Source organism: Phalaenopsis equestris, unplaced genomic scaffold, assembly GCF_001263595.1.
Source record: "Phalaenopsis equestris unplaced genomic scaffold, ASM126359v1 Scaffold000272, whole genome shotgun sequence".
NCBI classification, from domain to species: domain Eukaryota; kingdom Viridiplantae; phylum Streptophyta; class Magnoliopsida; order Asparagales; family Orchidaceae; genus Phalaenopsis; species Phalaenopsis equestris.
Window position 1 is genome coordinate 439,130 of NW_018164714.1, and position 15,562 is coordinate 454,691.

At 32.5% G+C, this 15,562-nt stretch overlaps 1 protein-coding gene across 2 annotated transcripts in view; it reads right to left on the minus strand.

The window, feature by feature from the left end:
* Positions 1–577: 577 nt before the first annotated feature.
* The window catches only part of LOC110024752 (mimitin, mitochondrial), a 24,765-nt gene continuing 9,780 nt past the window's right edge, over positions 578–15,562 (minus strand). For both annotated transcript variants that reach the window (XM_020724896.1, XM_020724897.1), the window contains exons 4-8: positions 4,801–4,852; positions 4,426–4,491; positions 4,100–4,171; positions 3,789–3,837; positions 578–706 (exon numbers count right to left, since the gene is read on the minus strand). In XM_020724896.1, coding sequence (XP_020580555.1) covers positions 643–706; positions 3,789–3,837; positions 4,100–4,171; positions 4,426–4,491; positions 4,801–4,852 — 303 coding nt within the window. In that variant the 3' untranslated portion in view covers positions 578–642. The remainder of the gene's footprint in view (positions 707–3,788; positions 3,838–4,099; positions 4,172–4,425; positions 4,492–4,800; positions 4,853–15,562) is intronic.

Consider the following 15,562-nt stretch of genomic DNA (forward strand, 5'->3'; position numbering starts at 1 on the left):
CATAATTATAAAAAAAAAAGTATCTGAAGCAATAATGTAAGTTTTTATTTAATAAAAAATTAACTTAAGACATATAAAAAAATACTTTCTCACCTTAACTGATATGACAAACTCTCCTTAATTTTAAATCCTTTGAAGCAGATGTTCTTCAATCCCTGGTTCAATAGAACCTAACATATGGGGTACACAATATCTTTTTTTATAAAATAAAAGAAGAGCTACTAGATTGCATGATAAATCCGAAACAGGGTCCCCTAAACAATGAATTTCAGAATGAAGCAGTAGAAATTTCACTCATAACACAAAGCATCATTAAAAGGCTAATCTTAATTTAACAACTAAAAAGTTCCCCTCGAAAGATTATGAAGCAAACTAAAATCAAAACAAAAGGCTCAAAACACTTATTCAAAATTTTAATATATTTTTATTACTGAACTCTTTAAACTAGCAGATCTGTAACAGTTATGTCAATACAAAGAAGAATGCTACAGAATAACAAAAATTCACTCAGGATAAGCCACATGCCCAGCTAGCAAGTGGATATAATTTAAAAACACCAAAATACTTGTTATGTGTAAGCTCAGAAGTACCTGTTCTGATGAGCTAATTGTAAAGTAGTTTGGATTCAGGAGGTTGGTTAATTCAAGTGGGAGGTTGCCATGTTCCTGGTTTGAATGATAATCCAGAACCAGTTGGCTCAGAGAACCTGAAATAAGCATTAGGTAAAAAAAACAGATAAGTAAAAAAGAAAAAAAAAAATCTGTGTTAGCAATTCATGATATAGTATTGATCACTTGCTTGGAGAATGTTCAAGCTAAACACTAGCATTTGCAAGGTTAGAATATTCAAAGAAACAAAAAGCACATTGTCCTTTTGAGTTTTCATGGAGTAAGTAGGCATTTGTGATGCAAGCTTCCATTTTTGTTTTGAAAAACCAAAATTATTTATTTATTTACATAAATCAAAGCTAAAATGATAGACTAAATATTTAGAAAAAAAGAGGGTACAGAATTAGTAGAATAAAAATTGAGTATGTGAGATATAGTTTAAGTATGTGAAACTAATATTTTCCAATTAATATTATTAGAAGATAAAGTAAAACAGTGGGATAAGTTCTACTAGTATAGTTCTATCATATAGAAAAAATATGGATATATGTGCAAATATAACTTTTAAAGTTAAGACTGAATCATGTGAAAGTTATCATATAGACTCATAGAAAAATTTTATATAACTAAAATTAGAACACAGTGATGTTGTATGGATTTGAGTAAAAATACTGTTTCCACATAAGTTAAGCGTGACATGAATGAAAACATTAAAATGATGCGTACTGCATTTAGGAAATATAAATTAAAGAATAATTATAGAAGAATATTTTTTTAATTGACATCCGCTAAAGATTATATAGCTAAAAAATGGCTTTGTGCATATACAATAAAGATAGAAAATGAACCAATTAAATGAGTACGAAAGATTAATATCTAGCATATTATGAAAGAGAGAGGTATGTTAAAAGTAACATGGATAGAAATTATTAAAAATGATCTGTAAGAAAAAAAAGATTCAATGCTTCGACTATAGCAAGCATCAAGTATGAATGAGCAAAATACGACGATTCAAAATGTCAACCCCAAATAGTTCAAATAGAATTCATGAACAAATAATGAACATTAGCAAAGGAAGCTAGTATAACCATTAAAGAATTATGTGTGTTACACTTCAATAAAATTATAGTAAAAAGTCGGTCATTTTTTTAATAATTTTACAGAAAAGATGTCTTGAGTTGAAGTTCAAAAATTTTTAAAGCATTTAGTACCAAATTATTCAAACCATCAGCCTTCAATACAACACAACTAATCTAGCTAATCCGACATCTCATGTTTGGATACAGAATTAGATAGCAAAGAAAGCAACAGAGTAAAAGGTAAAACTTCTGGTTGGTCAACCATATATTGGGTTTTCTATATTTCATATGTAAAAGTTTCCTTGTACTGTTATTTTTTATTCATTCCTATTAAGAGTTGCATGAGATTTAAACTTATTCTTTCGCAATCCTTTTGAATAGCTTATATTCATGAAATCTTAAGTCAGCCCATTCTTCTTAATCCCATAATATTAATTTTATTTAATTATTTGGATATGACCAAATCAACTAAATCTATCTTCAATTAACTTATAAAAATGTTATGACAATGAATCCTCTAACATACATATTCCTTAATTAATCCTTCCAAGTCATATCATACATTTATCTTAACGTTATTATTTCTACCATGTTCAACTTAAAAAACAGCAATTTGTCACTGCCACATACTAATATCCAAATCATATAATTAGCCGAATAAATTATAACATGTAGTCTAAACCCTAGAAATTATATGCTCTTTTATATCATTGTTCTTGCTTATAATAGATCCAAGATACATAAACCTATCGCACGTAGGCATCATCTTATATTCTAACAATATCAATTAATATTTTTTACTATTACACCACTACTAAGGGAATTCAAATGCGTAGTGACTCAAATTGGCTCCTTTCTATCCTGAAACTAGCACCAAGTAACCTGTCATGACAAATGATAATACAATGTCCTTACGCTTATCATCAAAAAAAATTTTATCTTTGTGAGGATAATCATTAAACAGGGTCCTTATCTCACCACTCTCCTTTTAAATCGCAACCAACTGTAACGCAAAAGTAACAACCATTCAACATCCTTCATGTGTTATCTCAATTGGGGACTCACATCACTTTCATTATAGGGCTTTTTCATACATGTGCCAGTGTGCACCAAATGGTTTTGTCTTGTCTCCCTCAGTCTGAGTCCATCATATCTTCATTTCTATCTTAGCTATAGATATATTACATTTTAGTTCTATGTAGTTAAAAAAACATCTTCCTAAGTCATCCCTCTAGCATACTTTGGAATTTGCCTGCTAATTTAGAATTGTTTCCTCATGATAAGAGTACTAGTTATATTGAGATGGGAGATGGATTCTCTGCACTTTCCTTCGAGAAATGGTTTATCGCATGCATAGATTCATCCGACATAATTAAATGAGGATAACTTTGCTAATAATTTAAACTTTGACAACAATTCCATATTCACAAGGCTATTCCATACTCGAAGATAAAATAAAGAATATTGTTACTAAAAGATAGAATTTTCAGCAAACAAGTTCTTACAAAGGAGTTATTGGTTAAGAGGACATAAAGGCACATAATTCTAGGTATACATGGCCAATCAGGGTCAGCTTTGGGGCAGACTTCATACTGCTTTTCTTTCTAGACTGCCACCACACCTCCAGCTATTTGGCTATTGCTTTCTTTGTTGTTACCTAAAAATTTTTATGGTAGAAAACTGTTCTTTACAAACAGATCTGTTAAAAAGTGTTACCTATGAGAAAACAGATGTTTAAATTTTTCAAAATAGAAAGTTTTTATATACACTGCTGCATTCAAATAAGTTGCTTTCCCAACAACAGTATTACAACCATCTTCACAAAAAGTTGTCACTACCCTAAATAAATCATTAATCTTTAATACATGTACTTAAAAGAGCATAACATGTCTGAATTAATGTTAGACTAAAATGATTGCCAAATGAAGGAATTTCATTTCACACTACGCTTTTGAGACTTTCTGAAGACGAGCATAAAAACAATGCACATATATAGATTTGACACATCTTATTATCCATATGCGTCAGAGGAATCTGAGAGCAATGAAAAAAATAGCCACAAAATTTCTTTCAAAGCCGAAAGCGTAAAAACATTAGTCACCTCTCTTCACTTAATTCATCATCAGCTGTAACAGATACTTTCTCACTTCCTGCACAAATTAAAAATAAAAAAACAAAATCTCTGTAACAAAATTGTAGTAGAATAACCTTAAAGTCAATCTCCATGAATGGTACAATGCTAGCTCTCAGGATATTAGAAAAATTAGGAAAATAATTCAATTATTCCTAGCAATTTGAGGCAGTGAAGTTGTTCTGAAATGCTAGAAAATTTAGTCTACAAACCTAGATATATTAACCATTACAATGGATTTACCTAACCAAGACCACATAGCTTTTGGAAGATGAAAGTACCTCTTCTTTGGATATCAGATGCGCCAGGGAATTGCTTGATGAAGCTCTCAAGATCTGGAGAAGTACCTTTGCCTGAAGATTAACAATCATCATTAACTTCTAAATTTAGCTTTTTGAGTTTGAATATCAGGGGGAAAAAAAAAACTTGATGTGGAATAGCATAAACAGAGTTTGCAATTGATACAAACAGAAACAAAATTGTAACTCAAGGGAGTTTAAAACTAAAACGTAATCCGCTCTTCTATTTCATAATGAAGTCATAAAGGAATGTTACGCTTCTAACCACAAAATTGGATAAATAGTAAATGCGCTCTAACATGACTTACCTATAGTCCTGCTTGGTAGGTGAGCAGCATTTGCTAACCTCTTCTCTTCCTCTTCTTTCTTCAACACTTCAGCATGGAACAACGAAATGTAAATAAATGTCTACCAATACAAACCAACAATATAGAGAAAAACGTTAATTAGATTTAGTGACAGCTAATATTTAATTTGAAGCTCTCTTTCTGCACGAGTTAGCCTCAAAACATCAGCATGCGGAAATCAGCACATTAATTACAAGCTTCTTTCAGTCTTTAAATGATTTGAAACCTTCTTCCATTTACGATAATAACAAAAAGAAATACTACAGAAATAAATGATATTATACAGCTTCCATAAATCAGCAACAAAAAAGAAAAATTATTAAAATAATCACTCACATGCAACATTCTGTTTAACTCGCTCGCGCTTAGCCTCTAGCTCGGCCATTTCCTGAGAGCAGATGATTTAGAAGATTAGACCAATCTAGTGAACAGGAACACATGCATTTTATTTAAAGATAATTTGAAACATCTATAGGTTTCACATATGTTCTATTTTAATTTCACAAGCAATCCAGAATAAGATCCACTAATCAAAATGGTACGTAATAGAAGATTTTTTTTCACCTAATTGCTTCCGACACTAGAAATTAATTAAGAGCTTTGACGCACGCCTACGAGTTTCAATGGTCAATCAATCGTCATGGATTATAGATCAGGAAAGCTAGTTGTGAAATCTCCTTAGCCTTAAAGCAGTCCATTATCAAAAACACAGAAACGAGTAAATGAAAGAATAAATCAAAAGTAAAATTACAGGATTTAAATTACAAACATAAAAGGCCAAATACTCCATACCTCAAAGAAACAGATATTCTTATCAAGGATTAAAAAAAAGAATTCAAGAATTGAGGCATTTTTACGGGTGTGCACTGTTTGGATAAATCCAAAAGACTGATCCGAACCAAAGCGATTATCGATTTGGTTCGGTTTTTGAAATGACTGTTTGGTATTTGGTTTTAAAATCTAGATAATTTAGTTTATTGGTTATGGTTCCGTTTTTTTTTATTAATTGATTGAACCGAAAAACCAAGTTATAAGGGGCGAAGGCGCAGTTCAATACTTTGGTAGAAGACTAAAGTGTATCTTTTGCTTTTACTTAGGGAGAGTTAGGGTTTGTTGTCCATTTCTATTCTTCGAAGCCCTGACTTGCGTTGTCGCGTAGCGCCTCGCCCCCAATCAGTGTGTTTCGTGCTCTGTGACCTCTATCGCTGGCTACCTGGCTCGCCTCGATTAAGAGTTTCGTTTTCTCTTTAGTGTAAGGGTGAAGCTAAGGCCCATGCAGTCATGCAAAGGTGTCGATACTCGATGGTGAAAATGAGAAAGTGGAGAAGGCCTGAAGAGTCTTGGTTCTCTTGGTCTATTTTCAAAGGTCTGCTTTTCCCTTCTAGTTGTTCCCTAATTTCCTTTACTACTACTTCTACAATGAAGGTATGCACTTCTTAATCCTAACTGAGCAGTAGGGTGAATTGTTGAAGAAACTTGTGGGTTCATTTTGATATGCTCCCTAGTTAGATGGTGGATTTATATATACTATTCAGTCTTATTGTTTTATTTTAAGGGATCAAGTTAGAACGATATGCATGCTTGAAGTTAAAAACGGGTATAAAGAAGGCATGTCAAAGTGTTTTGAGAAAAAAATTATCCCGTTTTTATATGGTGGAAAGCATATTTTGTTTTTATCCCGTTTTTATGTGATCTATGAAAAGCGTTTTGAGAACGGATTCTAAGCATAATTCTTCTAACTTTTGAGTCTTTGTCTCTCATGCAATATAGTTTAGTTGCAGATTTTGATATGTCTTAGGTTTTCAAAGTATGCAGATTGTAAGTTTGATTTGGTGTTACGTTGAATTTGGTTTCTCATCTTCCCTTTCATTGGTATGCCGTTATTGCAAATTTTGATTTCTCATGAATATTCTCTAAAATTTTAAAATATGTATTTGATATACTTTGATTTGGTTTCTCATAAATATTCTCATTATTTAGTATGATATAGCCCCCGGCTCTTCTTGTTGTTGTTGTTGTTGAATTGAATGGAGAATTTCTGAGAGGAATTAGAAAGTAGAATAGCATTAGGATAGTCAAATTGTAATTTATCTGTGACAGTTCAACTACGATTTTTGTTGTTAAGGGACAAAGTATATTTTGTTTAGCTATTATTCTATTTGTGGATTTCTATAAGATGGAAAACTTTGGAGAATTTTAATAGTCTAGAGTGTTTAGTAGACTTAAAGACCAAGTAATTGGTTGCGTAGAAGTTAAGGTTGTGTGCAACCAAATTTAATCTTTTTGACATAATTACATAAAGGTAGTTGTGAAATTTTGAAGTGATAGATTATTGATGTTTTATGGAATCTGATTTTCGTTTGATTCATTCCCTCCTGCTATGGAGAGAAGGTATGAATTAAGAAATTTACAAGTCATGAATCCATTAGTAGACTGCATAAATTTGGTATGATAATTGATTGAAGTATGCAATCATTGACTTAAACAATCATTTTGTGTCCCATTTTTTCAAGTAAAGTGCTGAGATTTGTATCTTATTTTGAGCGGACTATTTTGGTCGTTCTTTCTAATGAGGGTTGAAGTTTCAATTTATATAAAAGATACTAGACCATGAGGCATTAAGTTTTGATTTATATAAATGGTCGTTTTTTCTAATAAATTTCATGTAATTTTTAAGAGATGGTTGGATGGGAAATAATCAATATGCATGAATTTCATGTGATTTTGTGTGGAAAATATGTGAAGTTCTCTACATCTTTTCTCTTGAAATTCTTACATAAATCTTGGTGGAAAATTCAGTAACTTCGCGGGTTCTAATTTTGAAAAAAAAAAATTTGAAGTTCCATGTTTAAGTTTATGTTGTTTGGCATGGGTTTCTCTTTTCTTTTTCTATGTTATGGGCATAATAAAGCGGATCTTACATTAATTACACTTTTGCTAAAGCTCTACATGAATGTGAAGCTTACATTAAAAATATGTGTAGTTTCTAGATTTCTGCATTTACAACCTTATAATCTCTTTTTTTTTTATAATTCGGTTAGATGTCGCATTGTGGAGAGAGTTCAAATGATTTAGATTTTTCTCAACAACCAGTGCCTATTGACTCTACCCAACAAGTTAATTTTGTTGGGATTTGAATACATCCAATAATTGATGAGAAGAAAAAAAGAAAGTCCATAAGGCCAAAATCTGATGTTTGGGATCATTTCACCAAGTTCATAACTGAGGGAAAATGAGCAAGTGTAGTTATTGTGACAAGACATATCAAAGTGATCCGAAAATTAACGGTACAACAAATTTACAAACCCAACTTTCTATTTTCCAAAAAAATCCACATAATCTTCAATCAACTCGGGCTCAATTAGTATTGCAACCAAATGCTAAAGAAGATGAGACCGATAGAGGTCCTAAGACATGGAGATTTGAGCAATATAATATTAAAAAAGCTTTAACATTTATGGTAATTGTAGATGATTTGCCCTTTAAACATGTTGAAGAATATGGGTTCAAATACTTCATGTCAAAATGTTGTCTGATGTTTCATATTCCTTCTCGATAGACACTTACTCGTGATTGTTTTCAATTCTACTTAACTGAGAGAGAAACTTTGAAATAAATTGTTCAGAAATCATGTAAAAGAGTTTATTGAACAACTAACACGTGTACTTCCATTCAAAGAATCAAATATATGCATCTTACTGTGCATTACATTGACAAAGATTGGAAATTGAGCAAAAGAGTAATTAACTTTTGCCCAATTTATAGTCATAAAGGAGAACTTCTTGGACAAGAAGTTGAAAAATGTTTAGTTGATTGAGGATTGATGCAGTTTTTACAGTTACAGTTGATAACGCAAGCTCTAACAATGGCATCACCACTCATTTGCAAATAAAATGGGTAAAAGAGGTGGGAGCATCCTTGATTTTAAGTTCTTACATATGAGATGCATTGCTCATATCATAAATTTAATTGTTCGGGATGGGATCAAGGAAGTTGGTTATTTTGTAGTTTGTATAAGAGCTGTTGTTAGGTTTACAAGACAATCTCTTGCTCGTCTTCAAAAGTTTAAAGAGTGCATTGAAGTAGAAAAGTTTGAAAGTAAGAGTTTGTTATGCTTAGATGTTCCTACAAGATGGAATTCAAAATATTTGATGTTGAATTTAGCACTTACTTTTAAGAGAGCCTTCGAACGTTGGGAGGTGATTGACCCTCAATTTAAAGCTGAACTTGAGAGAGATCAGAAAGGGAGTCATGGACTAAAATGAGTTCCACGGGATATTGATTGGGAGAACACAAGAAGACTAGTATGTTTCTTAGAGAAGTTCTATGAGCATACTTTACGTATATCCAACTTATTGTATGTCACATCAAACATACTTTTTCATGAAATTGTTGAAGTTTTGTGCATGCTTTAGAAATGAGAAATGGATAGAGACCTTGAAATTCAAAACATGGCTAAGAAAATAAGAGAAATTTTTGATAAATATTGGGGTTCTATTGATAAGATGAATTTGATTATATATATATTGTGGTTATTCTTGATCCTCGGTTTAATTTAAGATACATTGAGTTTGCAATCATAGAAATGTATGAAGGCCTCGAGGGAATTTGCATTAGCACAATCAATATGGTCAACTTGTTATGATATGTTTTATGACTATAAGATGAAGGCAAATGATCAAAATAGAGATGAGAACCATAATGAGATAAAACAAAGTTTAGCAGTTGAACCTATTGATTTAAAAGATAGAGGGAAAAAATACATGATGATTGAAATGTTTAGACGATGTAATTGTGAGAGAGCAGACCTTGATAGCAAAACAGATTTTAAAAAATATTTAGTTGAAGATTATGAAACTATGCAAGAGAAGTTTGATATTGGCATGGTAGAAGGTTAATGCATCGTAATTTCCAATCCTCTCTCAAAGGGCTTGAGATGACCTAGCAGTTCCAGTATCTACAGTGGCATTTGAATCAACATTTAGCACAAGTGGTCGTGTTCTTGATGCTTCAGGAGTTCATTATCTCCCAAGATTTTGCAAGCTCTAGCTTGCACTCAAGATTGAGTAAGAGCAAAATGGACAAGTGAGCCTGTCAATGTTGAAGAGAATATTCATGATGTGGATAAATTTGATTAAGGTAAAATGTTTATTTAGGTTATTCCCTTATCTTTTTTTTTATTTGGAAATGAATATTAACTCTACTTCTTTATTATCTATTACAGATTTATCGTAGATTGCAAAAGATTCAATACTTTGATAAGGTATTTATTGTTTGGGAGGCAAGAGGATTTTGATGGACTATTTTGTCCACTGTTCTTTGGTGTTCTTTTTGCCATGTTTGTAGAATTATCTGTTGATGCATTCGATTCATTGTTGTTTAAAAAATTTTTTTGCCATGTTTGAGACAGCTTTTGGCTTAAATATTTAGTGATAAGCTTTTTTGCTTCTGTCAGGCGTTGACCACTTCATTTATGGTTGAGGCTGACAGTTTTGGGAATATGCATTTCATTATTTGTCAGGTTTAATCATTTGTCACAATATGCATTTGAATATTTAACTAGTGGTGAGGCTGACAGTTTTGGCAATATGCATTTCATTATTTGTCAGGTTTAATTATTTGGCAAATGCTGACAGCTTTGGCAGCATTGGTTGGCTGAAATGAATACTTACATTAATGAAATTATAGTTCTAGAACAATGCAATCATTGCTTGAAGGTTTATTCGTGAAGGTTTCTGCCTTTCCGGAACAGTAAATTTATTCTTGAAGGTTTCTGGACTAGTGCATTTATTCTGGAGCACTGCTGTCAGCATTTGATTGGTATGCTGCATTACCAAACTTTTTTCTGTACGCATTTACAAATTTATTAGGCATTTGGTTGGTATGCTGCATTGGTTTGCTTCACATTGCATACTCTATGCATGGAACAAACAACAACAACAACAACAACAAAGCCTTAATCCCACTACGTGAGGTCGGCTACATGAATCCTTTTTCTCCATTGCGTCCTATTTAGTGTCATATTTTCATTTAGTTCTAGAAAATTAAGATCATTTTTTATACAATAAGCCCAAGTCTTCTGAGGTCTACCTGTGTCTTTCTTAACACAAGTCTAATCTAAAACATCTACTCTCCTAATCGGATCATCAGATGGTCGACGTTTAATGTGACCAAACCATCTAAGACGACTTTCTATAATTTTGTCCGTCATAGGAGCTACCAACCCTGTCACGGATATATTCATTTCGCATTGTCTATGAGTGTAAATCCACTCATCCACCTAATCATTCTCATCTCAACAACACTTAACTTATTATTATGCTTCTCTTTTAAAGGCCAACATTCAGCGCCATAGAACATTGCAGTTCTCACCACCATCTTATAAAATTTTCCTTTCAGTCTAAGTGATACTTTTCTATCACACAAAAGACCTGAAGCATTCATACGGCAATACCCTAAACAACTTGAATTCTACTATTAACATCCCCATCAATATCACCGTCGCTTTGAACAACGGACCCAAGATATCTAAATCGTTCCACCTTTTAATAATTTGATCACCCAAAATTACATTTCATGTATTCAATTTTAGTTCTACTTAAACAAGGCCTTTAGACTCCAATGTAGACCTCCATATTTCAAGTTTTTCCTGGGTTTTTGCTCTCGTTTTATCCACGAGAAGGATATCAAAAAGCATACACCAAGGCACATCCTCCTGAAGATGTCCAGTAAGACCATCCATAGCTAAAGCAAAAAGATATGGGCTTAAAGCCGATCCCTGATGTAATCGAACAGAAATAGGAAAATATTTGGTCAATCCTCCTTCAGTTTGAACACAAGTAACAGCTCTAGTATACATATCTTTAATGACTTGAATATAAAAACCTTAAAAAGAAAAAAATTAATTAAGGTAAGCGCATACACAAAATAAAAGATGCATTCACTAGTCTAGGAATAAAGTATTCACAATTACTTGAAGTTTGACATAAAAAAGAAAGTCAGGGGATATCCACGTCCTATAATTCCTTTAGAAACTTCATGATGATAGAAGTTATCGAATTACATACAACAACAATTCAAAGACAAACAAATTTTTAGTTATTAAAAATATGTCTAGCCATATTGCTATATTTATTCAATACACTAAGTCATTTCAAATGCCAGACCTTCCCTAACATTAAACAAGTAGCAGATTTAAGTGTGTACCGAATTTAATTAAAGCATGGCATGATTCACGATTTTCATAGGAAGTTCATACTTATTGATACTAATAAGTCATGCTAAAATCTCTGAGAAGTATGCCAATAAATAATGTTTTCTGTTCCAATGTGTGAGACGTGTTCAAAATGTCTTAAAATGAGTGGGGATTTTATTATTATTTACGATATTAAGATCACTAAGGTTGATCGTATTTTCAAAAACTTCACTAAAAAGTTTATCAAAATAACTCACCTACCTATATTGAATATCTTTTTCTAAGAAAAATACTTTTTAATTTTCATCTTTAATACACTTTACTTAAGTCAAATCTTCACTTTTCTTTTCTCTTTGTTTTACTAGTTTATACATATATTTTTCAACCTCCTTAGTATCTAATATATTATAAAAATCATTAACAACATAATTTTTAGCGTCACAGATTGTTCTTTTAGGCTTACTGCGGGTCGTTTGATATTTTTCCCAGTTCTCTAAACTTTTACATTTAAACCAATTTTTATAACATTAGTTCTTATATTTTATTTTTATCTTTTCTTGTACATTAATATTCTACCACCAACTATTTTTATTTATAAGAACTTTTTATTTTGATTATCCAAACACATCTTTTGTTACTTGTTTAATAGTGTTTGTTTACTTTATCCCACATCACATTTGCTTCTTCATGAATATCCCAAATTTTGAAATCTTGAATTTTACTCATAAAAATAATTTTATTTGTGTATTTTAAGTTTCTCAATCTAATTCTGCAATGATGAGTCCTAGTATTTTTTTATTTTAAACGATGTTGGGTACTTAAATCCTTACTTGGAATGACCTTACAATCTTTACGATCTCGACGATCTCTTCTTCTAATAAGAAAATAATCAATTTGTGTTTTATTAGATCCACTCTTATAAGTAATAAGATGCTCATCTCTCTTCTTGAATAAAGTATGCATGGAACATATTCACCAAAAATACTGACAGATAGGTCAGCATTTTTCTGGGTGGTTTTGAATATGCTCCAGGAGCAGTGCATTTGGTTGGCCTTGTGAGCGGTTTTCATAGATTTTTTTCTTACATGGATAAAATTAAAGTTGTTGCCAATTTATTCTGAGCGGTTTTGATAGGCTTTCAGAGATGTGCGATTATTTGGTTTTTCTCCTACTGGACTTTTTATAGGAGGTCAACTTTATTCTACTTGATTGGATTTTGATTTAATCTCTTCATTTTTCTTTCCTTTGAATGCAAAAACATATTTATAAATAGAGGGTGGCGGTGCTTCCGTGCTTGTAATAAAATTTTTTATAGGAGGTCCAATAGAGCAGTGCATGTTATGTACATATTATGAATTACTAGTATGAGCAACACTAGTATATAAGCTGACACGTGCACACTAAAAAATGTACAATGTTGTTGGTTTTGATAAAATGAATATTGTAGGTTTTGATAGCCTTCTTCTGTGGATTGTTTTGTACCTTTGTTGGTTGGCAATTGGCAATGGTTTTTGGGCTGCTTAAGGACATCGGCATTTGGATTTGGAATTCAATCGAACATTTTCATGTCTTGGATGGAATTTCTAATCTCATTCTTCCTCTTGGCATTTTGGAGAGCAATGTTGAGATCTACAACAATATCAATGTGTTCAACCAGCGTACCTACATGAACGATGCTCGGACATATTCGTTAGGACAATTATGTCTTGGTCCTAAGCCTTCGACTTGGTAGTGCTCTATTTATTTCAGAATTCAGTATTGCTGGGATGGAGCATTTCATTGAGTATGTTGTATGGTCTGAGCTCTCTCTATCCTCCTCAATAAATCTCCTATTTGGCTCTTGCTTTCCTTTGGTGTATTTCGTATCTTTCAATTGAGGTCGTTGTATAGCAAAAATAAATAATGATAGTAAGTTGGTGATTCAAAAGACCAAGTTGGATGTGAAGTTAATGAAGCTCAACCATAAGGCATCAAGGAAAGCAAACAAGTTAGCTGGACAATTCTCAAAGAGCATTAGTTATAGGCTTTCTTGTATTATTAAAACTTTATGATTCATGTAAGCTAAGTATGCCTTTTTTTTAAGCTTTGTTATCTTTTTTTTTTAAGACTTTATGATTCATTGTTGTGTCGTACCTCTTATTATGTAAGCTATATTTGTAATCAAGTTATTTTTATTAACTAGTTCATTGTTTTTCTGTGTTTTTTTTTTATTTTTTATATATCAAATACATATATTTCGGTTTATCAAAAACCGAATTGTTCAAACTGAATTAAATTTTGGCTTGACTGGTTCGGCTCCAGCAAAATTATATTAGGTTTGGTAGTTCGATTCCTGAATTTCAACTTAGACCGGTTAACCAAATTTTAAACCGATCCATCAGAAACAACCGAATACACACCCTAGGCGTTTTGCTTTACCAAAATAGGCATAAGTCTCAAACCAAAAATTAAAGAAAAAAATAATAAAATTAAACACAATTCAATAATTTGTTATAAAACATCAAAAATAGCTAAAAAATTTAAATACCTAAAACATAAAAATAAAAATAAAAAAAGAAACCAATTAAACAAAAGAAAAAAAGGCAAATTAATTACGATGGAGCCTGAAACATTTTTCAAATGTGTCCAAACAACTTACAATGGGTGCAATAGTATGTTCTTTGTTCCATGACAATTTGTTGTCAGTACCCATTATGTGCAATTTCAAGCCAAATTTCTTCAATGTCAGGTAAAGTGATATCTCTCTCCACAAGTGCTTGGCAACAGAAAACCTAGTGAGATTAAAAGTGGGTATATCTAATTTTATTGGTCTCCCAAGTATGGCCCCAATGGAATAAAGGACCTGATAATTGAAAAGATGCAACTTAAGCCCAGGTAATTTAAATTATATTGGTACTGTATGTAGTTCTTAGTTAGAATCAAATTCAGAAGACCATTTGAGCAACTTCATAGTTTTTTATTCAATGGTGAGGAATTTCCTGGAAAAAAATCCTAGCATAGTCTTTGTCTATATTCAATTGAATCATAACATGCCTCTCATCAAAGAGACTCACCTTCCATTGTCCAATAAATTTGAGATCCTCAAAAGCTTTGTAAATAACCTCTATTTTGGGATGCCCCAACTGAAATTTCTCAATGAGTGTGAATTTGTATTTTTCAGCCAATGTAGAGACTTCGAGGTCTGAAAAAATAAGAGTGGCCTTATCACCCTTTCTACAAGCCCTCTTAACAAATGGACAGTCGGCTTTCCCTTCAAGAGAATCATAATAGATCTGAGGAAACACCACATGCTCAACAGCTTTTTCAGAGTCAAGACCCTTATCAAGCGCTTCAACAAAAGATTATTTGCCTAGGTACTGATTCGAGCGAGGAATAGTAGCCATCGAAGCAAAAGAAAAAAATGGAGAAAGGATGTCGCAGGGGAGGCGTTGTAAAACAGAGGGGTTGTTGTCCCGAAGAAGAGGATGGAGCAGAAACTGCGGGCGTAATCTAAGTCGAAGCTGATGAAACCTTGCGTGCGGCTTTTGCGATGACGGAAGTCTTTCACATGGTCGGACGAGTCGGAATCGAAGGAGAAGAAGAAGGCAAGGCTCAGTGAAGACGAAGCTTCGTGCGTGAGCTGGGGCAGTGATGAATCTGCTACGACTCACCCCTCCCTTCTTCGTGCATGAGCTAGGGTGGCGACGAACCTGTTACGACGCTCCCCTTCCCTTCTTCTTTAAGTAAGACGAGGTGACGATGCGACTAACAAGCTTCGTTCTCGTTCCGGCGTAAGGATATCGAGAGCTACTCGAGTCGCCATGGCATCGCGATCAAAGCAAACCCTAGTAGAGCATAACCCATAGTTTTTTTTTGTATATAGTTATATTATATATACTATATACTATATATATATATATATAT